Source organism: Coffea arabica, chromosome 5e (assembly GCF_036785885.1).
Source record: "Coffea arabica cultivar ET-39 chromosome 5e, Coffea Arabica ET-39 HiFi, whole genome shotgun sequence".
In the NCBI taxonomy this organism is placed as follows: Eukaryota; Viridiplantae; Streptophyta; class Magnoliopsida; order Gentianales; family Rubiaceae; genus Coffea; species Coffea arabica.
In genome coordinates this window covers 41,848,099-41,873,981 of record NC_092318.1, presented here as the reverse complement: position 1 = coordinate 41,873,981, position 25,883 = coordinate 41,848,099, and the positions used below count along the sequence as shown (strand labels likewise).

Here is a 25,883-nt window from a genome sequence, read left to right as displayed (position 1 = left end):
AGGGTAGTGTAATTTTCAATATTAGAAAGGATTTAAGTACAATTGTAAGAAATCTTGGGGGAGGTTTTTGAAATTATCCCTTTCTATTAAAATGGATTTTCGAAATCTTTCTGCAAATCATTACGAATTGATAATCTCGTTGACACACTGAAATGTAATCTTCTGATGTCTAGCTGGTTGATTTGATTCATTTGAATGTCACGATAACCATTTAATTAGGAGACTACCTTATGTTTATTATTCTAAAATTGCATGGTTGTCTGGAATCTGAAGGTTCAGTTTCCCACGTTGCATAGTAGTCTGTGCTGTAGCTTCACGGTGTCATAAGAGCCAGCTTTGTTTAAATTTTAGCCTACTATCAAAAATATCATTGGAATTTGTGTTTTTGATCGATTTTTGAAAGATGGAATGACTCAACCGCAAAGATGTCATGGTGTACAGTGCTTTCTTTAGATTTGTTTTGTGAGACAAATGCTGCGTGATTTGATGCTTTTCTTCTTGTAAATTTGTCACTAGAAGTTCACTGTGCCAAAATTTATCAATAAAAAAAAGGCCTCTAAAGGTGAAAACTGAAAATTAAGATCTTGAACGATGATATTGGTTCGGCTAGATTATCCTTTTCAATAATCCTATCCAGGGAGACTTAATCTCTATTTTGATGTGAAACTTCAAATGGGCCTTGACTAGAAAGTTATTTGACCATGAAGTTTGGAGCCACTTCTGGATTTCAGGAGGAAGTCAATGGTTCTCTGGTCGGCACCATTGGAGTTTGTCTGGTGCTAAGATATATATATATATATATATATAATTTTTTTTTTTAAGGTTGATGCATAACAAGGACCCCGGATTCTCGCATTCTTCATTTGTATTGATGAGATTTTTCCTTCACTCCAAATTTTAAAACTTAAATATCTCATTTTCTATGAATGTAGATGTCAATTCCATAAAGAAGATTATCAATTACCGGTGTGATTTTAATCATCTATTATTTGGACTATCACAAATAAATCAAGTAAATTTATACTTCTAACATGAAACAAAAGTAGTAAAAATAATAACAAAGACATCAATAGAGTTATTGATTTATTAACTACTCTTGCAAGTAAAAATTACGGATTAAATGAGTTTATTTACCTTGACTAGTTATAGTGTAATTTCTAAATACACATGATATATGCTTTCATAAGTATACCAATCATTTATATAACTACTCCACACCTACTAACCTGACATGAAAATAGTTATAAATTCATTAAATTATATGGAACAAACTACTAAAGCCACAAAGGTACAACCATACTTTAATGATTTAACTCTCTAAGTTTAACAATTCCATGAACGAGTACTAAATCATAATGGTTATTGGTGAAACAATACTTTTAGATAATCACAGGTAATGAGACCAAGTAATCATGATTGTAGAACAAAAGTGTTAAATAACTTACTCAAGAAAAAAATTTAAATGACCATGAAAATCTCATTTAACAATCATAGAAGTTTATCCACTCCTTAGATATACAGACTAGCAAAACATACAAGTTAAGAAAACGAGAACCAAACTTGTATTATAACAAAACATAAAAACCAATGCAAAAAATAAAGTATAGAAAAGATATCACGCTTGTCACATAAGTTCCAAACTCTCATTTTCATCCTTATCTCCTTCTTTTAGTTAGCTACAAGGATTTGAAGAATTATACTACTCTTATACTAATCTAATGACTTAAGGAAATGCTAATGAAGACTATATTTTTATATTGTTTCTCTGGACTTTAAAGTTACAAAACAAATTCTCTAAGACCTCTATTTATAGCAAATTAAAATTCCAATCAATCATGTTAAAGTTGATGCAAGTTGACTTTTGGAATTGCCAAAAGTTAATTCTTGAAATCTCTATGCTTCCTTAGGCAGTTTCTACCAAATTTTGATTAGAAAAATGGTCAAAAAGTTGTGTAAACAAACTGCAAATTGCCCTACAACTTGCATAGCCGAAATATGCATACCGGGGAGGGGTAGAATACGTAGAGGAGGGTCGCGCATTGGTCCGCATATTGTCCTTCCCCATAGGTTTCTCTTGATTTTGGAAATTGCTCGATTTTTGCATCAATTAAAGCTGCAAATTTCTCAATCTAGGAAGCTAAACTGACTCTTGCACAAAACATAAAAAGTTGTAATTCTTTGAATTAACTTTCTAATGTATTAAGAATCATCTCATTTGAAATTCTGTAAACTGGAAAATGATAGAAATACCCCTTGACTGGTCATAAGACATTTTGTAGAAGATAGACATAAAAATGCACCTCTATATTGCAGCATTTTGACCCTTGAAACGTATGAATTAGACTTCGATGTCTCATAATAATTGTAGCTATGGATTTTTGCTTTAAAATGATATAAGAATCATTTCAATCTAATTCTTATGGCTCAAGTTATAGCCAAAATTCCAGATTCTCTTAGGGTTTCCAATGCTTTCTTCACTTGAACCTGATTGCATTTCATATTTTGAACATTTTGTACTTCATGTTCACTTAAAATTACTTAAAATTATCCAAAATCATCCAAATATCTTCTCACTTCATTCTAATTGATGATTGAATCATTGAAACATTTAAAGACATGAAGTATAAACTACTTAAATATGTAGAAATGCAATTTTTTAACTTAAATTACAAAATGCAAACTTCACTAGATTTCAACAAAATGTATGTTTTAACATGAAGTACAATTAAATGTGTATTAGTAATTTTAATTGTTAAAAAACTATATAAAATATCCTATCTAAATCCCTAAATTAAGTAATATTGATACATGACAAGTGCTTATTTTACATATCTTTAGCATGCTTTACTATGTAGTTTTTGGTGTGTATTAGTACCCAATTAGACTCCGCAGTGAGCTAACGCTTGTCTTTGTCGCCGGGGGCTGTAGATCTCTACGAAATATGGGTTTTCAACTTTTCATACATTTTGTTTAGTGACATATATTGACAACAACCCAAATATACGATGTCTTGAGACCATTTCAAAACCATCTGGATTCATCATCAAAAGGCAATATATAATCCACGAACGTTAAACGTTTATTACAGCAATAAAACATGGAGTAACTTCCATAGGATACTCTGTGGTTACAGGATTCCGTTTGGTGTTTGTTTTGCTAATGCAGAATCCAACCGGCCAGCAAAACAATTGAGTGCATTCCAGAATTTGAACTATGCAAATGGATCATGATAAGTTGCAACTAAAATCAAGCTGCTCTTTCTTCTTGCAGTTGCACCAAAGGCCTCGGTCATATCTGGCATTTGAGGACTTATAGTTCCATTTGGAAGTGACCAGTCAAAATGGTAGAGCAGCTTAGCAAGAAGAAGCTCAACACCTGCTGAACCAAATGATACTCCTGGGCAAATCCTTCTTCCTCCACCAAATGGGATATACTCGAAATTCATCCCTATTGAGTCACTGCCACTGTCAAGAAATCTCTCCGGTTTAAACCTTTCGGGGCTCGGCCAAACTTCAGGATGCCGATGAATTGCCCAGGCATTTATCATGACTTTAGTTTTGACGGGAATATCGTAACCAGCAATCTTACATGGCTCCCTGCATTCTCTTGGAAGTATCAGTGGAAGAGGAGGGTGCAGCCTCAGAGTCTCTTTGATCACTGCTTTTAGGTAATTCAATTCCTTCAAGTCTGTCTCTTGTACTGTTTCCCTCCCCTTGAGGACCTGTCTCAGCTCGGCTTGCACCTTTTCCATCACACCTGGGTTTCTAATCAGCTCTGCCATTGCGTAGTCTATTGTGGCTGCAGAAGTTTCAGTCCCAGCTGCAAAAATGTCCTGTATTACAGTTGGGGAGGAAATGGTTACTTAAAAATATGATGAAACGGGAAATTTACTTGAGGTGTCTGTGATATGTTATATACTTACCCAAATAACAGCCTTGACGCTGTCTGTTGAAATAGGAATATTGAAGTCACCACTTTCCTTGAGTCTTAATAGGACATCAACTAAATCTTCCACTTCTGATTGAGAGCCAACGGGGATTGATTGATTTGCTCGCTTCTGTTTGCGCTCACTGATTATGTTTTCAAGCATCTGGTCAATCTCGTGATGCAGCTTTAGCAGTGTTGGCTTCAAACCACTCAGGGAATGAAGGAATTTTAGCGAAGGAAACAAATCAGCTATATCAAAACCTCCGCTTGCTAAAATTGCCCCATTTATCAGCGTTATCAGACGATCTTGGTGCGCGAAGCTCTTTCCAAAAGCTGCTCTGCAGACTATGTCATTCGTAAAAGTGAAGGCTTTGTCAGTAATATTGACTGGTGAGTTTGAAGACTTGATGGATCTAATCACCTTCGAGGCCTCATCCTCCCGGAGAGTGCCAAAAGACCGCACGCTCTTGGGACTGAGGAGTTCTAGGAGACAGATTTTTCGCATCTGTTTCCAGTAATCACCGTAAGGAGAAAAGGCGATATCCAGGTTATCATAACCAAGTATCTTAGAAGATAGAAATTCTGGCCGATCTGCAAAGGAAATGTCATGAACTTTCAGCACTTCTTTTGCCTCCTGTGGTGCTGATATGACCACTGTAGATATTTCTCCCATCTGCAGATGCATGATGGGTCCAAATTTTTCAGCCAAGTCTCTTAGAGCATGGTGTGGCAAAGAACCAGCTAGATGGTGCATACTTCCAATCAGAGGTAGCTTCCATGGCCCTGGGAGTTTTCTGGGACTATCAGTGCTCTTGGAACTTTTGATGAATAGCCCAGTCAACTTCCATAGAAGAAAAAAGAGGAGGAGGCTTACCAGAAGAGCAGGAAAAGTAATCTCCATTTCCAAAAGAGAGGACAGAGGAAATGTAGAGGTACCTCCTCACCTGTCCCAAACTATATAATTGCAGGCTTGGTATCAATTTTGTGTTTACTTCTTAATTTTTGGACTTTCTGTCAAGTAAAGTAAAGATGCTTTTCTAAACAGAAATTGATTCTCAGGTCGTCGCCTTTTTCTAATGTTTTTTGCGCAATAATTTATGGCACTGACCTAGTCATAGATACCTTCGGAAAATTGGTTACAATAATGTTAACATTTCTATATCCTTATTTATTTTGTTCTATGGAAGAGTTTAAGGAGGGTGTACGCGAATTTAACATGTATACAGATCTAATTAAATTAAAAAAATAATTTAACACCATCTTTAAATTTATTTCCAAGTAAATGAGGTTCGAATCCCACACTTCCAATCCGAAGGGAACATAATCCTTTTACCTTCAGAAAAAATTTGCTAGTGTTTGGTACTGTGATCATTGACCGATAACATCTGAATGACAATTTTTCTAGCCTTGTGATTGTCGCCTCCCAGCTGATGGTGAAATCGGTCGCACAAATACAATGGTGACACGTATCTCTGTCACATGCCTTTCGGCTCATTTGCTTCCCTTCTCCATCTGTCCACGCTCCTCCGAAAGCCCGCCTTGTCTCGTCAGTCGTCTCCAAGGCTAATTGCTTAGAATATCGACTAAAAAAAAAGTCACGTGAATGTTGATCTGACAACATAATTTACTTAAACTATATCGTGTTTAGTAAGCATGGCAGGCCGTTGAGGATTTTTTTTATTTGCTAAAAGCAAATGCGTGCCGTGCTTACTAAACTAAAGTAAATCCTTGCCCTTGGGAATTTTTCTTTTAAACTAAACTAAATAATATCTTTCTTTGTTCTCTTGTAGGAATCAAATTATTGCGGTGCCACAATTTGGTAGGGACCAAGTTTGTCTACAAACGAGGCAGGAACGTAAAAGCGGGAAGACCGTACACTAGTATCATAAAATAAATAAACATTACACTAGTTAATAAAATAAATAAAGTTAATATTTTTAAAATGAATAAAATAGGCATTACACTAGAATCATAAAGATAAAAAATAAAATAAGTTAAGACTATTAGACTCGCGAACCTTTGTATTGAGTGTCTTTGAAATACTTAAAGGCTTGCTCGAGCTATTCGAGCTCTACTTGAGTGTTAACCAATGTTTTAAAATCCGGACCGTTAATTGAACCGATGAGGTAAAAGGGTCGAGATTCAACCGGTCGGACCGGTTCAACCTCGGTTCAATGATTTTTTTTAAAAATAATTTATATAAATATATATATGCACAAAATAAGACATGCAATAGACTAATTTAAAACTTTATATGATGAAAAGTTCACTATTTTTGAATAATTTGGATTTTCAAAAAATAAATTTTTTAAATTATAAGTTAAAACAAATAAATTTCATCTCAATTTTAATTATATCTACCAAAAAAATCTCAAATCCAACCCAAAAATATCACAATATTTTGAAATTATACAAAATTCACATCTATGAAAATTTGACATTGTGAACTTAAATTTTAATTTACATACTTGAGATTTAAATATTGTAATTTAAAAAAGAAAGTTTGGAGTTCGAAAGAAGTCAAGATAATTCAAAATAAAAATGCAAACTTGATAAGAAACAAAAAATGAGATAAAAGTGAGTGGTTGTGGCATTAAATAATTTGGGTTAAAGAAAAATAATTCTTTTTTAACTTTTTTCAATTTAATGGACAAAAAAAAATTAAAAGATAGAAGAAAATATTAATAAATTAAAACTAAAGAGGTTTGATTAAAAAAGGGAGTGACAAAAGAAAAGATGAGAGAGAAAGAGAGAGTTGAAAATTAAAAAGAAAGAGTCACGAGAGAATGAGATTTTGTAAGAAAAATGGAAAAATGAAATATAGATGTTTGTGTTATATAAATAAATTATCAAAAAAAACAAATAAGATGTGATGGTGCAATGGTTATTACATTGGTCTTCTATTGCAAAGGTCTTGAGTTCGAATCTTGATAGAAGCATTTTGCAAAAAAAAAAAAAAAAAAAAAAAAAGGGAAAACTCGAAAACCGGTTCAATCCGGTTCAATGCGGTTCAACGGGTTTCACGGTTTTTACCGGGTTTGACCGATTTTCTGGCAAAGTCAACCTAAACATGGAACCGGACCGGTGCCATGGCCGGTTCGACCGGTCGAACCGGCCGGTCCGGTCCGGTTTTCAAAACACTGGTGTTAACTACATTCATTAGTTGACTCCATTCGTAATGATCCAATATGTTCAACAGCCCCATTTATTTAAGGCTAGATTAGTCTAAAAAAATTAGTGTCAAACTTTAAATTGAAAAAAAAATATGAGATACAAACAACATGATATGCATTAGTTTTCTAATAATATCTAGATCTTGTAAAAACACATTTGATAATAAGATTTTGTGCAAAATTATTTACCATAATAAACTTGCAATATTAAATAAATTAACTACGAAAAATTTTATACATGATCCAAGAAATTCTATATCTTTACATAATTTCATCCCTTCCTCTTATGACATACTACCAAAGGGGAAATTAAGCAAAACCATTTTTTGATTTTAAAATATATGATGTAGGCATGTTTTAATCATACCGTAGCATGTTCCTTCCAGATTAATGATTAAGAAAAGAAAAACCACCAATCAAGAAAACTTAAAAACAAAAGAAAGAAAAGAAAAGTAGTTAAGCCTAAATAGGACAATGAGCAAAAAATGCCAAAATGTGAACATAAAGGTGATATAACAACCACGCTAATCTTACTATAACATAAACAAAGGTCCAAAGTTTCTGTTACAATTCTCCTTACTGACACATGGCACTATGGATAATTTTTTAGCTTTCTCTTTTGCTTTCGCTATGGATTTGGCATTGTCTTGTCGATTTGATATTACATTATAAGGTTGACTAAAGGAGTAAGGCCCTCTACCTACGGTTATAAGGTTGAAATATTTTTAATAAACTTTTCAAACTCTAGATTTTGGAGAGATATAATTCAATTGGAGTATTATTTACATGATCATTTCAACTTATATTTGATAAATTAACTTAAGTTTTAATCGGATTACAATGTTATTATCATTATTATTATTTGAATTTATATTTATATTTATTTGAATATGAATTATCATTTAAAGTTATATTTGACAAATTAAGTTGCATTTGTTAAAAATTGTCGAATTGCATGGATTTTTTCAAATTGTTATATTCTTTGACATTTTGTTATTTTGTTAATGTAACAAAAAAGATTATTTAAAACTAATTTCATCTTAGTATAAAGAAAAAGATTATTACTGCTGCTTAATGTAGTATGCATTTTTCTGTTTCAAAATTTTTAAATTTGTTCATATTAAAATTTTTGGTAGCATTTGACTTTGTGTTTGTATATTTTTTTATCAATTCTATTTTAATTCATTTATACCTTAATATGTGTTTTTTTATTATAATTAATTTTTTCCTTTCTTGATCAAACGAATGCATTAACGTCTAAATGACAAAAATATTTGTATCTCTGTTATATTTCATTAAAATGCTCTTTGTTGTTGTTTTCATGGTAACAGTTAGATTTGCATTTTTTTTCTTATTTTCTATGCTGTTACAATATTAAATTGTTCAATAAAGCTTATTTATTAGAAGTTCTAATTTGGAGAGAAAAATGTTTTTCCAAATTTATTGCATTATTAGATTATTCAATAAGTCAGTTTACAGATTGCTTGGTTCTCCTATTTTTCCTTTGCTTTGCTTTTGTAATAAGTCATAAGTCAAGTAATGCAATCATTCTTGAACTACTCAACTTTATCTTAATTACATAACCAGATTAAATACTTACATTTTTCTGCAACATTAGGTTGCCCTTCACAAGAAAGTCAACCTTTTAATGAATTATCAATTGTACTCCATGTGTTTGTAACCATTAGATTGAAAGACAAAGTACTAGCTTAGTTTAGCTTTCATGAACTACCTTTTTAGATGAAATTATTATCAACAAACTAATCTTGAATAGTACAATACACACCCTTACATACACTACCAACCTTTATTGTGCTCTATTTCCTTCCCATTTTATTTCATTCTCATTCTCACCTTCACTTTCTTGTTTTCTCACATGTAGTAATATAATTTTTCTTACTTTTTACTTCAACAGATCTATGCATTTATATCTTGCTGTAGTAACATATACTTTCTTTTGCATGTTTTGTGTTTTCTTTTTGCAGCATTACTTTCAATACTCAAGATTTTTGCTTCACTTGTCACTTCCAAGTTAGTCACTTCACTTATTTTATTTAGCACCAGTTAAACCTGTATAAACCAACTGAAATTGCCACTAAACATAATATACACTTTTTCTATAAATTTTATTTTACTTTATTTATGCATTAATACTTGCTTTTTATTACAACGAATTTTTACCCTTTATTAACCAGCAATGTATTAAGATGCTCTTTAGATCATCCACAATGGTTTACACTGTTTAGAGTGTAATCAACATGCTACGTCAGCATTTCGCTTTCTCCTCTTTTATTACACTTCCACTCACAATGGATTACACTCCACAAGGTGTAATAGCATGGGTCTACAATTAAATCAAACATTTATTTTAATAATGCATAACTCACATCCCATAAATAAATAAAGTAATTTTTAAAAATAATTTTGTTATTTTTAAAAAATAAAGTATTAACTTGCATTAAATTTTTTACCTTTTGAATTTTTTATCTTCTAAAAATAATATTATTAATTTCTAAGTTTGAACAATATATTTTTTTCTATCTCTCAAAAATAATATATTGTTATTTTTTGAAAAATAATTATGCAGAACATTAAACAAATATGTGATACCTCAAATGCGAAGATATCATAATAATCCATACTTAATTAATAATTCTTTAAGTAATTAGTTGAACTCCATAACATAATATTACATAACTTAAATCAAATAAAATACAAATAATAACAAAATGAATACTAGTTTTCATTGTTATTGCCTCCGAATCGTTCCCAAATATGCTCGACCAAGTCTGATCGAAGTTGATGATGTACTTCTCGATCACGTAATTCCACGTTCCTCTGAAGGCAATATTGAAAATTTTTGGCCAAACCTTGAGTCACGGGAATCGTTGGATCGTCATCATCAGCATCCCAGTTTCTTATTGCATCTCCTTCATCTTTGACAATCATATTGTGCAATATGATGCATGTGTACATTAAACCTTTCAGTTTTGCTCTATGCCAAAATCGAGCAGGACAACGTACAATAGCCCAACGAGATTGGAGCACACCAACGTCTGTTCTTGCAGCCTCCTGCATTTGCTTAAACTTGATCCTATTTGGATCTCTAGGAGATGTGAAACTTTTAACAAATGTTGCCCATTCTGGATATATGCCATCTGCTAGATAATACCCTTTACTGTATTGGGTGCCATTTACCATAAATTGAACATCAGGAGCGTATCCTTGCAATATGTCGTTAAATAGTGGAGATTGATTGAGCACATTGATGTCATTGTTAGACCCCGCGACGCCAAAAAATGCATGCCATATCCATAAATCTGCTGATGCGACTGCTTCTAGCATTATTGTGGGAGATCCTTCATCATCTCGAGTAAATTGATCTTTCCATGCCACAGTGCAATTCCTCCATTGCCAGTGCATGCTACCAAGCATGCCAGTGAAGCCATGCCGCTAGGAATGCAAATTAAGTAAACGTTCAACGTCATTAGCATTAGGCCTTCTCGAGTGTTGTGCCTCATAAATATCGATCACACATCGGCACAATAACACTCGATTGCAGTGGTTTCACCCATTCTTATGTATTCGTCCGACTGATTAGCTGGTGCCCCATATGCTAACTGTCGGATAGCTGCCGTGATTTTTTGAAGAGGAGAAAGTCCCTTTTTGCCTGCTACATCAGCCCTCATTTGAAAAAACTCAGAATGATTTGTAATGGACTCCACAATTCAAAGGAATAATTCTCTTCTCATTCGAAACCGTAGGTAGAATATATGTAAAGGATAAACTGGATTGTCGGCAAAATAGTCATTAAAGAGTCGGACATGCCCGACACCCTGCTCTCGATCGTAATATCTTCGACTACGTGGATGCATATTAGAACTTGAAGATGTGTGGTGCATTTGCCACTGCTCCAACAGCATCATAATTTGATCCTCTGTGCCGTCCTCCATTTCATCGGCTAAAATTTTTTTTACTTCTTCTATAAGAGAGGGATCAGGATATCGAGACATTTTGGAGTGTGTTGAGTTTATGGTTTCAATGTGTGGAGTCTTACTAATATATATATAGTGCTAGTTTCCAACGGCTAGTTTTCCAACGGCTAGTTTTAATATTAAAATAAAAATAGTAAAATGCAAAATTCATTATAAGTACATGTTGCAAACAAATTATTAAGCACTCAAATACAAAATGGAAAATTAAAAAATTACATTACTAACCATGAAATTAAAACTAAACTAAGAAATATTATACTTGGCTTTTAGGATGGAACACATATGCTCATGAATTTTAAGCTGCTGCTCGGACATGCCTGTGGTATCCTTCAATAGGATTTCATAATCACTTCGGAAATTATAATTGTCTAACTTATTTGCTAAGTTTTCCATAGCTTGCAATTTTTCTTCTTTGTGCTCTTTCAACATGATCCGGATTTGACTAAGTTCTCCACCCATATCTTGTTCATTCATTTTTTATTTTCCCTTTCTCTTTCCCTTCTTTGCTGTTTTTTGACCAAGTGGATGAATTTCACGTACTTCACTGTCATCGATGTCGAAACTTGAATCTGCATTGGATGAAGAAGTGTATGCCCCGCTTTCATCAGTTCTTACCTTTTTTGAAGAACGCTGCATAGGAGTATTTGCTTTCCATTTCGGATAATTTTTCAACAACACCCATACATGTTCATGTAAAAAATGCTTATTCTTATTCTGGTGAAAAAGCTCTCGTGCATGTTGTTTGATCTGATCATCATTCCATCCGCTATGATGTTCTCCAACCAATTTGTTGTAGTATTGGTTGAATTCATTGACCATTCGACTCAACCAGTGCCAATGTGATTTCACAGCTTTATATTTTCTTGGCAGCCCAAATTGCCGATTCTCGTTGAAGTAGTTTGTGACTCGTTTCCAGAAACTCTCATCATTTTGAGAATTACCCACAATGCTACAATTAGAAATTGTGAGCCAAGCACTTGCAAGCATCTTGTCATCATCCACACTCCATGGAACGCGTTTATAATCACATTCTTCCATCGCCTCATTGGTGAGAGTAATGTTATCCACTCCACGTTGTGTTGAATATGGTGGAAATTGAGAGTCCGACGTTGATTCCGTTGACGCAGCATTTTCTTGTTGGCCGGCAAAATTAAAATCCTTCCTTATCTCCGTCGGAGTTTTTGAGCCTCCACAACCCATACCAAAGTCATAATACCCCGATGTGTAGTGATTTTCCATATTTGGATTAAAATAAGTAGGTGGAGGATACATGGGAATTGGATATGAAAAATTTGGTTGACTTTGGAAATTTGATGGATGATTGGAAGTGGATAAATTTAGGGGATATGTATAATTTTGCACTTTTGTAGGAATACCAGAAAATGGGTAATTTGGAAAATTTTGGGGGTTTTGATTTTGTGAGGATGATATATTTTCTATATTTGGAGCATTTAACATATTTGTAAAAATACTAAAATTTTCATCCATAATCACAAAATATGGAAATTTTAAAAAAATTGTGCACAGAGTTTGAGGAAAATGAGTGAGAGAGTAAAAGAAATAATAGAGTAGAATAGTGGGATATGAAAAAAAAAGAGTGTGTTGTGTGTTTATATAGGGAATTAAAATATGACCGTTGGAAAAAAATGAACGTTGCAAAAACATTACCGTTGCAATAAATGAACGTTGCAAAATTTTGTCAGTAAGTTGAACACTCTGGCTGGCCCACCCATTACACACATCATCAGAATAATTTGTGTAATGGGTATTACACGGCCACAATGGGTGGCCACCAAATCTCCTTTAATAGTATATCCAAAATTTCCTTTCTTCCAATAGTAGCGTCCCATGGCCAAGAAATCTCATTAATAGCTCCTATTCCAAACAAATCGAAAACAAGCATCAAACAATAATAAAATATAAACAGATATACAATCCCTATTATATCCTGTACATTTTCCGTTATTCATTCAATTATTACTACCAAATTATATTTATTCCATTTTCTTTATCTTCCAAATTTGATGTCTACAGTTGTTAGTAGCAACATAGAAGGGATTGACTGTTAGTGTTGGTTGTGGCAAAAGCTTTCAGGTTATAGGATAAAAGCAATAATTCAACCAAAACCTGAAGGAGAAGCTTTGAAATCTTGAGCATCATATTGTTATTAAACAAAAAAAAAACAGTTAAAATTGTTACAAAAAGTTGCGGTGATGCCTATATTATGAACAAAATAGACATCAACGTATAAGAATTATTGTAAGTCCTTTTACAATCTGTTCCAATTATTGTGTGAATAACAAATCAATTAAGAAGCAAAAACTGTGATAATGAATAACAATCACGAAATTATGTTACCATGTTTCACTTGTAAAAGCTACAATCTTGTAAATGTTACAACAATATTCTTGACTTATGAACACAAACGGCCTATCAACCATAAAATTATAATCCCTTTCTATTTTCACTATCAAGAGTCATATGGTTTTTTGAAGAGTACAAATGCCCAATTGTTAAAACTTCTTTAGGTTCACCTTCCTACCCATCACCCTTTTTGTGATACCTATATCATGAATAAACTTGGTATAAAATAATTCAAAGAATTGTTAAAACTAAATGTTCCAAGAAAAGATAGAAAAACTTGCCTATTGATGAAGAAAAAAATTGTACAAAGCATAGGAGTTCCAAGGAAAAAAAAGAGGAAAAAAAACAACTAAGGTATTGATGAAGAAAAAAAAAACATGTGTATACAACTACACATTATGTAGAAGTAAAAGCACGGAAGGTAATCGATATCCCAAGTTTAATTGAGAGTATTAGGATGAGAAAATATTTTGAAAATAAAGTGGGAAAGATAAGCCTCATTAAAGAGATAAGCCTATCTAAAATTTGATGAAAGTAAGATTAAAGTGTAACAACTTGTTTTGAGAAGAGAGAGAGAAAATAATTAAAATATAAGAGCACATAATTTATCACAGAGTGCATTACAAAAACTCACTCAATTAGGGTGCCATGTATGAAAGAGGAAGTACTATAAAATAAGTATTAAAATACGACTTTATTATATATGCATATGATTCAAATCATGAGGGGTTATACATAAGTTTTAGGCCTTTAATGATTAAAATTTTCGAACATGTTTCATTGGATAAAGATGGATGACATGTCCTAGTCAAAATTAAAATTATTATCCGTGGGTGATTGTAAAATAATTGCAAAGAATTAAATTTTTGCACCCATGAAAGTTTCAAAAGGGGGCCGCCATAAATCGTTCTCCTCATCAGCTTTATACTTCACATGACATCAACTTGTTTCCTTCTTTCTTCTCCTTTGCTTCGTTTTCTCTGTAACAAAACAATGGCAAAAGGTTTAGCTATAGCATCCCACCAAATTCTTTGCGTGCTTTTAATAGCAATCTTGGCACAATTGAAGACGGTGTTCACAAATTTGACAGTATACGACCATGAATTTCAAAGTGGAGATGCTCGTCACTTGTCTTGGCAACCAAATTCCTTTCAAACCTTTCACCTACAAAATCAACAAATCTAATGAGTACTAGGAAGCAAAAGTTCTAACATTTAATCACCACACTCAAACAAAATACGGAACAAAATACGAGTAAAACTTCTAAAATGACCGCAAAATATAGTGCATAATAAGCACGGCTGGCACCACCACAGAGACTCCGGCATAGTATTCACTTTGCTAGGGGAGAGTACAATGGTAGCACTGTGGAACTAAACGGAATCGGCATAGGGTCTCAGGATGTCAATTAAATTGCAATTGTAGGAGGAACCAAACCAAACAATTTCTGTACGCAACAGGGCGTACTACCTTCGAAGCCGTCTGCGTTGTAGCAGATTATAATGCTGCAAGGTTGAACCTCCACATTAGACATATATATATATATATATATATATAAACTTGGCCCTCGGAACTATTGGTCATCAGTAGGCCTGTCAACGACCCGAACCCGGACCGGATCCGTCAAATTATTCCGGATACGGGTAGGGATTTAATTCAGTTATCCGGATCCGGACTCGGACCCGGATTCGAATTTGTTTTGTCAGACAAAAATGGATCGAATACGGAATATAGTATTTCGACCCGTATACGACCCGGATGCGGATATAAATGAATTAATAATTTAAAATATATATATTTATCAATATAATTTGATTAGGGTGATGTATATGAGTAAGATCAATTTGATTTCTTTTCTTATTTGGTTTTTTTTTTGTATTAGTTAGAAATTAGTTTACAAATATATTTTTTTCTCATTTTTGTTAGAAATTGTAAGTTTTGATAGTTTTTATCGGGTAAACCCGACCCGGATCCAGGACCCGTCGGATTCGGATTCAGATTCGAATCCGGAACATAGAGTGGAAGACCCGTCAGGTAAACGGATCGGATCTGAATCCGATATAGTATGCCGATCCAAATCCAGAATAATAAATTCCAACCCGTTGACAGGCCTAGTCATCAGGTCTAGAGTTTCTACATATATTAATAAAAATGCAACAACTATGACGCGTCACAACCTGAAAAGATGTACCTTGACCTTTGAAGCAATACGCTCCACTAGGTCTGCTAATAGTTATATCAAGATATGTGAAGGGAAGATATGTGATTCAAGGACCTTATTTTGTTGCCGACAATATCTTGCTTTAAATGGTATGAGTAGCAATTCCAGAAGACATGGTATGAGCATCAATTTCAATGTAAAGGATCTTTTTTTTTTTCCTTTGGTAGACGTAAGATTTTTACTGTGTTTACCATAAAAAATTTAATACTACTAAAAATTTGTGTCGATTGTTTGTACTTTGTACTCTCCATAAGTTAATTATTTAAATGAACTTTGCAAATATATTAGAACTAAGCAGTAATAAGTCATCTATAACATTCAAGTTGAAAGTTTATAAAAGCAGAGAATATATTAATGATTTGTGAAATGAATGAACCTACTGCAGTTATTGTGATGCTGACAAGTGGTACCCAAGAGTTAAGCCTGATGCGAAAACTTGTCAAAAATGGATTCTGTAGTTACGTCAAGATGTAACCCATGGATTGTTTAAGAGAGTAAATTCTTTCTAACAAGCTAACTTCTTTGTTGGACCAATTTTGTTTCTAAACTTTTTTATTGATTGTCGATCTAATTTTTAATTTTAATCAATTTGATATTAAACTTATTTTGCAATTTCAATTAAGGATCTCCACAATGCTACTGCTACATAAAGCACTCGTAATTAATTAACCAACTAAGAATACTATGATACCACTGCTTGAAATTGATCTGGCTGCATTATGCGTCTTTACGGAGCTGGAAGGTGATCAAGATGAGGTTGACTCTGGCCCCCTTTTGAGGACATTCATGACGTACGAAAATTTGGCTCTTTGCAATTAGTTTAGCACCGCCCCCACAACCTTGGTACCATTAGTGCTTTTCCAGTGCATAAGCAATTACCGGTTTTCCAGTATTTCAGTGCTGCCCCGACAACCGTAGGACCATTGCCGGTTTTGTCAGGCACCCCAAACGTGTCGCACACCGTGCTAAGAGAATAACAAGTAAAAACACAATAAATTTTCTTATCAATTGAAATTTGTGTCTTAAAATTTGTTATATTTTTACATATCATTATATGAGTGGTTACTTTTATTATGTTGGTGTTTACATCTATTTTGTCAGTCCCTACACTGCACAATAAAATTGAGACTGATAATTTTATAAGCACTCGCTAGTACAAATGGAGGTAGGAGAGCCTTTAAAAAGTCAATTTCTTTCAATTGTTTAATTCACCATGTTCTTCAATTGGGCAATTACTTTTTACCTAACTATGTCCTTTTAGTAGATATAGCTATTTTTGGCTGTCAAGCATTTACAAAATCTCCTATCGTGTAACACACCATTCTAAAAAAATCTTTAAATTGATTTAAGACCCTGAGGTTTCTGATTATTTCACTGATCTCCCTCCAAATTTTGAAAATTACACTAACATTCCTTGAGATTTATTACCTTGTAACATTAAGTGATATTAGAAGAGAAAAGGTAATATGATTCCTCCATTGCCTTTCATCTACTATGTTGTTTAGTTAATCTAATACCAATCTAAATATTAAAGAAGACACTAGAATTTGCTATTTATTATTAGGAATCAAATCACATATGATATTAAAACATAGTATATTATTTTATCTAATTCATTTAATATAAGATCCAAATTACTCTTTTCAACTTATGATTAACAACAAATAATCAAAAAATTCTGTAACCAAAAAATTAGAAAAAGCGAATTTTAATACCATAAAAATCTCAACAACTAATCTTAATATGTTAACAAGAATATTTATAATGTTAAAGTTTAGTCTATCTAATATTTTGGTTGCAAATTTTTTGATTATTTATTGTTGATCATGTTTGATTTTGGGTATGTAATTGAAAAGAATAATTTGGATATTGCATTAAATGAAAAATATAAAATGACATACTATTTTTTGCTATTCTATGTGATTTGATCCCTAATTATAAATAGCAAATTTTAGTGTTTTTTTTTGTAATGTGTGGATTGGTATTAAAGTAACTAAATAATGTAGTAGATGCGGGCAATGGTGGAATCAAATTATTTTTTTCCTAATATCATTTTTAATTATTGGTTGGGCCTAAATCTTACAAGATAATTAACCTCAAAGGAGGTTAGTGTAATTTTTGAAACCTGGAGAGAAGCCAATGAAATAGTTAGAAACCTCCCTTGAAGTTTCTGAAATTATCCCGATCTTGAAATGTATATCTTGCAGATGCATTTGTCCTTTTTTTTGGTCTTATCATATCTATGGGTTTCTGGTAATCATTGGTTAATTAAATAAAGATTAGTTTAATTGTAACGTTCCAATGCCACTAGACTGCCAACAACTTTTTGAGCTGAAAACACAAGGTCAAAATAGTTAATTCAAAGTTATTAGTAATTCAATGGGCTGGTCGTTGTATTTCCTTCCCTTCTCTTTACTGTCCCGATGTGGGACATTTCACTTTAACTTTGCGTCCTCGGAATGTTCTTTACAACCTAAACTGTCCACCTAATCATGCGTGAATTTTAGAGGTGGTTCATACGAATTCTAGAAGTGGCTTCCATCTAACATGACACTTAGTCCTGTAGGTTTCAAAGGCTCTCGTTGAACATTGCACTTAACTCTACACAGTACTTTGTTTCTTGCACTCTCTTGCGTAAGTCAAATCATAATGCCATTTGGCACCAAACTCACTCCATGCAGAGATCACGTGAGAATTGCTTTGAATCTGCGAGAATTGCTCTGATACCGTTTTGTAACATCATGACCCCACTAGACTGGTCCAATAATTTTTCAAGTTAAAATCATGAGTTCAAAATGGTTAACTCAAAGTTATTAGTAATCAAATGGGTCAGACATTATATTTCTTCTCCTTCTCCTTTAAATAAGTAAAGGACAAGAAAAGGCTCTAAAATTGCTATGTTTAAATGTTAGTATGGCCCTACCATGGGATATGATAGTAGGTAATGGCTCTATTATGGTTATTAAGTGACCATAACATATTCTTTAGATGAAGGCAAAGTGGAAAAAAAAAGAAAAAAAGATTCCACATATCATAATTAAAGATTAAAGAAATATGGATTTATGCACAGACATGCATTGTGTATGTGTGTGTGTATGTGTATATGTGTGTGTGCGTAAGCATGTAAAATATTAAATTATGATTGAATTATGTGAAGTGACTTTATTAAATGTTATATATCTTATTAAATATGCTCGAACTAGTAGAGATATTATTGGACTATTTATTGGGCAAGTAGATATTCGTTCCACTTATTTACTCTTCCATAGATGTGAATCAAGTCTATGTGAACTTGAAGAATAGTTTTTGTGACAGCCTATATGTTCTAAGAGTTAAATTGCTAAAATGTAACCTATATAGCTATTGAACTCTAGTAATGTATAGATGTTTGTGAGTTTAGTTCAAAGTGTTGCATGAGTGATTTTTTATTTTTTATTTTTTTGACAAACGATAACATTTTTATAGATATTAACACTTGATAGTACAAGGGCTAATTACAAAAAGGGGTAACTACCCCCATATCTTTTCTAGCTAATGCTGAAAGCCAAGCTGGGAATGAACCTTCCTATTCAAAATTTCTAGTTGCCTTGACTGCAAATTGTGCCAACTCATGGCTACAACTATTAGCAGTTCTGGGGACAAAAGAGAAATTGCAACTTTCAAATCTTTTCTTCACGACATCAATGTCTTCCAGGAGAGTTTGGAGTCTACCTTCCTGGACATTGTCGGTATTGATGAGGCTCACAACGTACTTGCAGTCAGATTGGACTTCTATGTTTGTCCATCCTGCACCTTGAGCCATTTCCAGTGCACTTCTGATTGCTGGAGTTTCCTCTGTGGCTGCATCCCCTTTCCTCCTGTCAGTAATTCCCTTCGCTTTCACTATCACCCCGCGCCAGTTCCTTGCAATGATCCCCAAACCTGATCTGACCATTTTAGCTGAAATTGCTGCGTCTGTGTTGATCATCATTGTTCCTTCCTTGGGAGGCTCCCACCGCTGCTGGACCTGTCGTTCCATTTCAAGAGCTGAAGTTGTTCTTGTGTCTGATTCATTTGCTGCATCGTACTCTATCCATTCCTGCTGTGCCTTGTCAATTATTTCTTTTGCATCCACTACCTCACACTGGAATGTTAACTTGTTTTTCGCTTTCCAAATCTGCCATAAAAGGTTCATCGTAAGCCTGATCCTATCTACTCCTTGTGTTTCCTTTGCTACTTGCATCACAGCTTCCCACCATCTCCATAAGTTACCTTGTAGTGCAACTAAGTCTTCCCACCGTAAGCATGAGTGATTTTTTAAAAGTGGACATTTTGTAGCTTATATTGTGGTTTATGTAATTATTTAGTTTGTATTTATAAGTTCGATAGACAGCTCGTATCCTCTTGAGAGGGTATGCCGATGCCGCCCTTCAAGTTATAAGTTAAATATTTTTTAAATGTGGTAATCGAAATTGGGGCATGACATTTAGTGGTATCAGAGAAAAGGTTTAGAGATTTTGTAAAAACATTAGGTATGAATTGCTTATTGTGACTTAAGGTATAGCTTAAGAATAGAAAGTATTGTTTATCAAATTTAGTATGAAAATATAAGTAAAGGAGGGGGAGAGTGAAATATCCCACATTGGGATGGTAAAGGAGAAGGAAAGGAAATATAACGTCCGATTCGTTGGGTAACTAATAACTTTAGATTAATTATTTTGAATCATGGTTTCAAATCAAAAAGTTATTGGGCCAATCCAGTGGGGTTGGGACGTTACAAAATAGTATCAAAGCAAATTTCGTATGGTTTTTGTCTGAAATGAGATTGGGATTCAATGGCATTATGATTCCAACTATGCAAGAAAGTGCAAGAAGTTAAGTGTTGTGTAGGATTAAGTTGCCATGTTCGACAGTAATCACATTTAGAATCTACGGAACTAAGTGTCGCGCTTGATAAGAATTACCTCTAGATCTTGTGCGAGCCATCTCTAAAATTCATACATGACCAAGTGGATAATTTGGATTGTAACGGGTTTTGCGAGGGCGCGAAGTTCTAAAAGTGGGGTGAGTGAAATGTCCCACATGGGGATAGTAAATGAGAAGAAAACGAAATATAACGTTCGCCATATTGGGTTATTAATAATTTTGGGTTAACAATTTTAAACCCATGATTTCATCTCAAAATTTATTGGACCAACTCAATGGGGTCGGGAGGTTACGCTAATTCTAGTGATCATATCCATCTTTGGAATGCACAATGCCTCATGCGGCAAGGTAACTCTAAAGTGACAGATGAACACATGTTTAATTAGTTGATTTATAAAGTAAATGATTGTTTATTTGTTGCATCGAAAAAGTACTGATGAGATTATATTATTGTCTCTCAAAAAATGATAAATTCTCCTAACGTGTCTCGCACCATGCTCAAAACAGTTGAAATCTTACATGCATGCATGCATACATACATACATATAATAAAACAATGTTCAGTTCTAGTTTTGGTAAGTTTTCAGTTAAATCAATAAAGCCAATTGTTGTCCCGGATAGCAAGAATTTTTATTTTGGTAAGGAAATTATTTGTAACAAATTTTCTCCAATTGAAGATTATTTTCCTGTGAAGACCAAGAAAGTTGAATTCCTTATCAATCGAAGAAAAATCATAAAATTTGTATTGACACAAGCAAATGGAGAAATTGTAGCATTTGAACTCTTCATACAAGTCCTAGGATTGCAAGAAGTTTTCTATGTTCATAATTGGGTACTCAGGTTCCATCACAAGCATCGTCCCTACAAGATTCATAGAAGATTTGTTGCTATGTCTTCATGTGGTTTTTGTGTCAAGTTCTTTCGTGGAACTCAAGGACGAGTTCTTTGTAAGTGATAGAACTTGATACAAAACGAGGATATTTGAATTCTCATATTCCTTGTCTGCATCAATATATGTTTAATTTAAAGTTCTTAGAAAGGATATTTTCTATAGTTTTATTGTTCTTACTTATTTATTTTTAGGAGGACAATTATTATTATTGTGGATGCTCTCTTGTTGACGAAGGGAAAAAGGAAGTGGTATTCACTTTTGAATGCAATTCGGGCCTCGAATCCACAGTTGCATTCTCATGTGAGATTCCATGCAGAAGATGGAGTAATGGATTCACAAGGCGGATCCATGGCTGTCTAGCTTGGATTCGTCCGTGGATCCTTGTCGATTAGCTATCGAAGTTTACATCATTTTTGTTGTAAAACTAATAAAATAAATTACTATAATAGGGATTGAAATATTAAAGAAAGAAGTAGAGAGAATAAAGGACTATTTTCTATTATTCCGACTGATCAAAAGTCATCCTAAAAAGTGCTAGAGTACCTCTATCTATATATATGTAGTACAAACTCAAAGGTACATGAATTCTATTCATTCATACATTTAATACTTCAAGTATATGAATAGCTCTGAAACGGTTCATCCAATATAACTCCTGAAATGGTTCATCTAATGAACCATGAATTAATTTTTTTCAAAATACAAATGGACATCTATCTTTTTGTTTTATAACACTTCCCTTTGCATATCCATTACACAAAGAATATGTCTTGTTAAAATCTTATTAGGGAAAAATCCAGTGGGACAAAAATCCTAATGAAGGAAAAAGAGTACACTATTTTTGCATATTAATTTCTCTCCCTGATGTAAATATTATTTGAGATCTTTTAGCCGACGTATTCCAATATTCTTCACCAATTTCTCAAATGTTGCAGTCGGTAATGCCTTGATAGATAAATCTGCCAAATTATTATCTGACTGGATTTGCTGCACATCAATTTCACCATTCTTTTGCAAATATGAGTAAAGAAAAATTTTGGTGAAATATGTTTCATCCTATCTTCTTTAATATATCTTTATTTCAATTGAACTATACAAGCTGCATTATTTTCATATAATATAGTTGGAGGATTTTCTTTCTCGGAGGATAACCCACAACTCTTCCGAATGTAGTGGGTCATTAATCTTAACGAAACACATTCTTGACTGGCATCATGAATTGCTATTATTTCAACATGATTTGATAAGATGGCGGTTAATAATTGCTTTGTAGATCGCTAAGAAACAGTTGTACCGTCACATGTAAATAGGTAACCAGTCTGAAATCTTGCTTTATACGGGTCAGATAAATATCCAACATCAGCATAACCAAGCAATTCAGGTTTGGATTTATTTAAATAAAATAAACCAAGATCAATTGTTCCTTGGAGATAGCGAAAAATATGTTTAATACCATTCCAATGTCGTCTTGTAAGCGAGAAACTAAATCTTGCTAATAAATTCATTGCAAATGATATATCAGGTCTTGTATAATTAGTAAGATACATTAGTTCATTAATTGCACTGAGATATGGTACTTCAGGATCAAATATCTCTTCATTTTCCTCTCGCAATCTAAAAGGATCCTTATTAGGATCTAATGATCTGACGATCGTTGGAGTACTTAATGTATGTGTTTTATCCATATAAAATCGCTTTAATATCTTCTGAATATAAGCAGTTTGGTGGATACAAATTTCACCTTTCAAATGCTCAATTTATAAATCAAGGCAAAATTTTGCCTTTCCTTTCAAATTCTTTTTTTTTTAATATTCAACAGTAATTTGGATCTCTTTAGGAGTTTCAATTAGATTAAGATCATCAACATATACAGCAATAATCACAAAATTTGACCCATTTTTCATGATAAAAACACACGAACATATCAGATCATTGATATTACCTTCTTTAGTTAAACATTCACTGAGACGGTTAAACCACATACATCAAAATTGTTTTATCACATATAAAGACCTTTGTAATTTAATAGAATAAATATCTTTAGAATTTGATTTACATACTTCAGGTATGTTGAATCCTTCGGAGATTCTCATATAAATATGATAGAGCAATTATTGGGCACCATTTGCGCTGTTATTTGGTCATAATTTTGGTTACTTATTGTGCTAAGTGTTGAGATTTTGCTCATATTTGATATTTGTGTAAATTGTAGGTGGTTGTTCTCAAAAGTACTCTCTCGAGGCAAATTTTCAGAAGACTCTTTATTTCATGGCGTGCCTACGCCAAAAACTGAGGAGATACACCTAAAAGATGGACCCGCGAGATTGGTAGAAAAAGTGGGCAATTAGGAAATCACTAGGCTCGTGGGCCGCGGAGGTGCAGGGGATAAAAACTCTATTCCTAGAGAAAGTAGAGGGTCTAACGTTTTCTTTCTTTTCAATGGCTACTTTGGGAGATTTTGACAAAGCCAAACTCACATGGTCCAAAAAGAGAAAAGGAGACCAAGGGTCTTAAGGCTACAAAAAAGCTTTTGAACTTTGATTTTTTCAACGGCGGCAATCTGCGGTGAATAGGAGAAAAGCCAGATTTACGTGTGATCGATAGATTACCTTTAGTTTTCCCTGTAGACAATTTTGCTCTGTCCGCCTTTGTTTCGTACGATTTTCATTAGACCTTTGCTTCAGTTTTTCTCTAGTACGAACACGAAACCCAAAGAGAAGCAAGACTTTTCGTTTGTCTCCTTCATTATTTTCATCTTTCCCAATTCTGCGGTAATTAAGTGGATGATAACAATCAACCCACGCGAGATTGATATGATGAGGAGCGGTTAGGTTTCTCCTCTACCAAAGGTAGATGCGAAGGCGCGGTCCATCACATCTGTAAGATCTAATCGAACTTTCACTATTTCGTCCAATCCGTTACTATTCGTGTGTTTCCTGGATTAACTATTTATGGGTATTTTATTAATTGAGTATCAACAGCCGGATATTTGATTTAATCTAATAGCCTACTGTCACGTCAACTAAATTAAATCCGTAATTGTTCGTTTAGTCAACAACTAGTGACAACCATCATAATTGGCTTTATGTTGAAAAATTATAAGATCTAGTTTAAATAAACCCTCTTAGCATGTTTATTAGTTAGAGTTGGATTTTTCTAATTTTAATGCAACTGGATAATTAAACTCTTACTGTCGTACCTAGAGTTATTTTCTTGTTAGAGAAGCAGTCAACGGTCGTACCTTGGCTATCAAGAAAGTAAGAAAAAATTGGCTGTTAGAGCTTGTTGATAGCTATAACCAACTTAGTGACGAATGAATGAAATATCTTTGCATCGATGATCATTTAATTGGACCGTACCTGAAAAGTTGATCCTTTGGGTAGAACTTTACTAATTGCTATTTTTAGTAAATCGTACTTGGTGAGTTAGCTTTTGAGTTTTGTTTATTTTATTTTTATTTTTTATTCCATTAAATATCTCCCACTTTCATTTTATTGATTTGGGAAGAAACAACTTCCTACCCATTCCCTGTGAAATCGACCCTACTTGCCACTGTCTACTAGTTAGTGAATTTAGTCAAATAATTAATTCTGGTATATCGGATTAAACAAACTCTTCGGGAACAGGGTGAATCAAGTAACCCATTGCACACCTAGAGTCCCTACTCCAGTACTTAGAATTGATTATTGACTGATTTTGGTGGTAGTTAGGTTTTATTATTATTATTGCACAGGTTCGACACCTGTCAATTTTTAGCGCCGTTGCCGGGGAACAGTATTTTGGTTAATTTGTTTCTTTCTAAGTTATTTTCGTTGGATTTGTCTGGTATTTTTCTAATTTATGTCTCGTTCTTCTCGTACATGTGAATTGATTTTCGATCCGGAAGTAGAGAAGACTGCACGCTGAACTAGGAAAGAGATTAGACAGCTCAGAGAGGAACAACTAGCATTGCATCTCAGAGACTGGATCCAGAGGTCGAGTCAACAGATTCGAGTGGTGAAAATTCAAGTGATCCAAGCCAAAAAAACATCCCTATGGCGAATGCAAGACTACTAAGGGAGTTGGCTGCTCCGGAATTGACCCAGCAGCCGTTGTGCATTACATTTCCAACTCTAGTTGAGAATACCTCCTTCGAATTGAAGTCCAGATTAATTCACCTCTTACCCACATTCCATGGCCTCTCGGGTGAGGAACCCCATAAACACATCCAGGAGTTCGATGTGGTATGTTCTAGTATGAAACCTCCAGGGATTACTGAAGAACAGATCAAACTTAGAGCATTCCCTTTCTCTCTCAAGGATGCAGCGAAGTATTGGTTATACTACCTATCTGCAATTAGTATCACAACATGGGTCCAGCTGAAAAAGAAATTCTTGGAAAAATTTTTCCCTGCATCCCGAGCTGCA

At 33.7% G+C, this 25,883-nt stretch overlaps 3 protein-coding genes across 3 annotated transcripts; all 3 read right to left on the bottom strand.

Annotated features, from left to right (window-relative positions):
* Window positions 1-3,036: 3,036 nt before the first annotated feature.
* Window positions 3,037-4,995, bottom strand: LOC113687900 (premnaspirodiene oxygenase-like). Its single transcript, XM_027205429.2, has 2 exons — window positions 3,923-4,995; window positions 3,037-3,832 (listed from the first exon to the last, which is right to left on the bottom strand). The coding sequence occupies exons 1-2, from the start codon at window positions 4,826-4,828 to the stop codon at window positions 3,212-3,214; spliced, it is 1,527 nt and encodes a 508-aa protein (XP_027061230.1). The 5' UTR covers window positions 4,829-4,995; the 3' UTR covers window positions 3,037-3,211.
* A 4,841-nt stretch (window positions 4,996-9,836) lies between these two features.
* Window positions 9,837-12,334, bottom strand: LOC140007032 (uncharacterized). The gene is made up of 2 exons (XM_072049718.1): window positions 11,636-12,334; window positions 9,837-10,553 (listed from the first exon to the last, which is right to left on the bottom strand). The coding sequence occupies exons 1-2, from the start codon at window positions 12,332-12,334 to the stop codon at window positions 9,837-9,839; spliced, it is 1,416 nt and encodes a 471-aa protein (XP_071905819.1).
* Window positions 12,335-19,245: 6,911 nt separating this feature from the next.
* On the bottom strand, window positions 19,246-19,902 carry LOC140007031 (uncharacterized). Its single transcript, XM_072049717.1, has one exon. The coding sequence runs from the start codon at window positions 19,900-19,902 to the stop codon at window positions 19,246-19,248; it is 657 nt and encodes a 218-aa protein (XP_071905818.1).
* Between the last annotated feature and the right edge of the window lie 5,981 nt (window positions 19,903-25,883).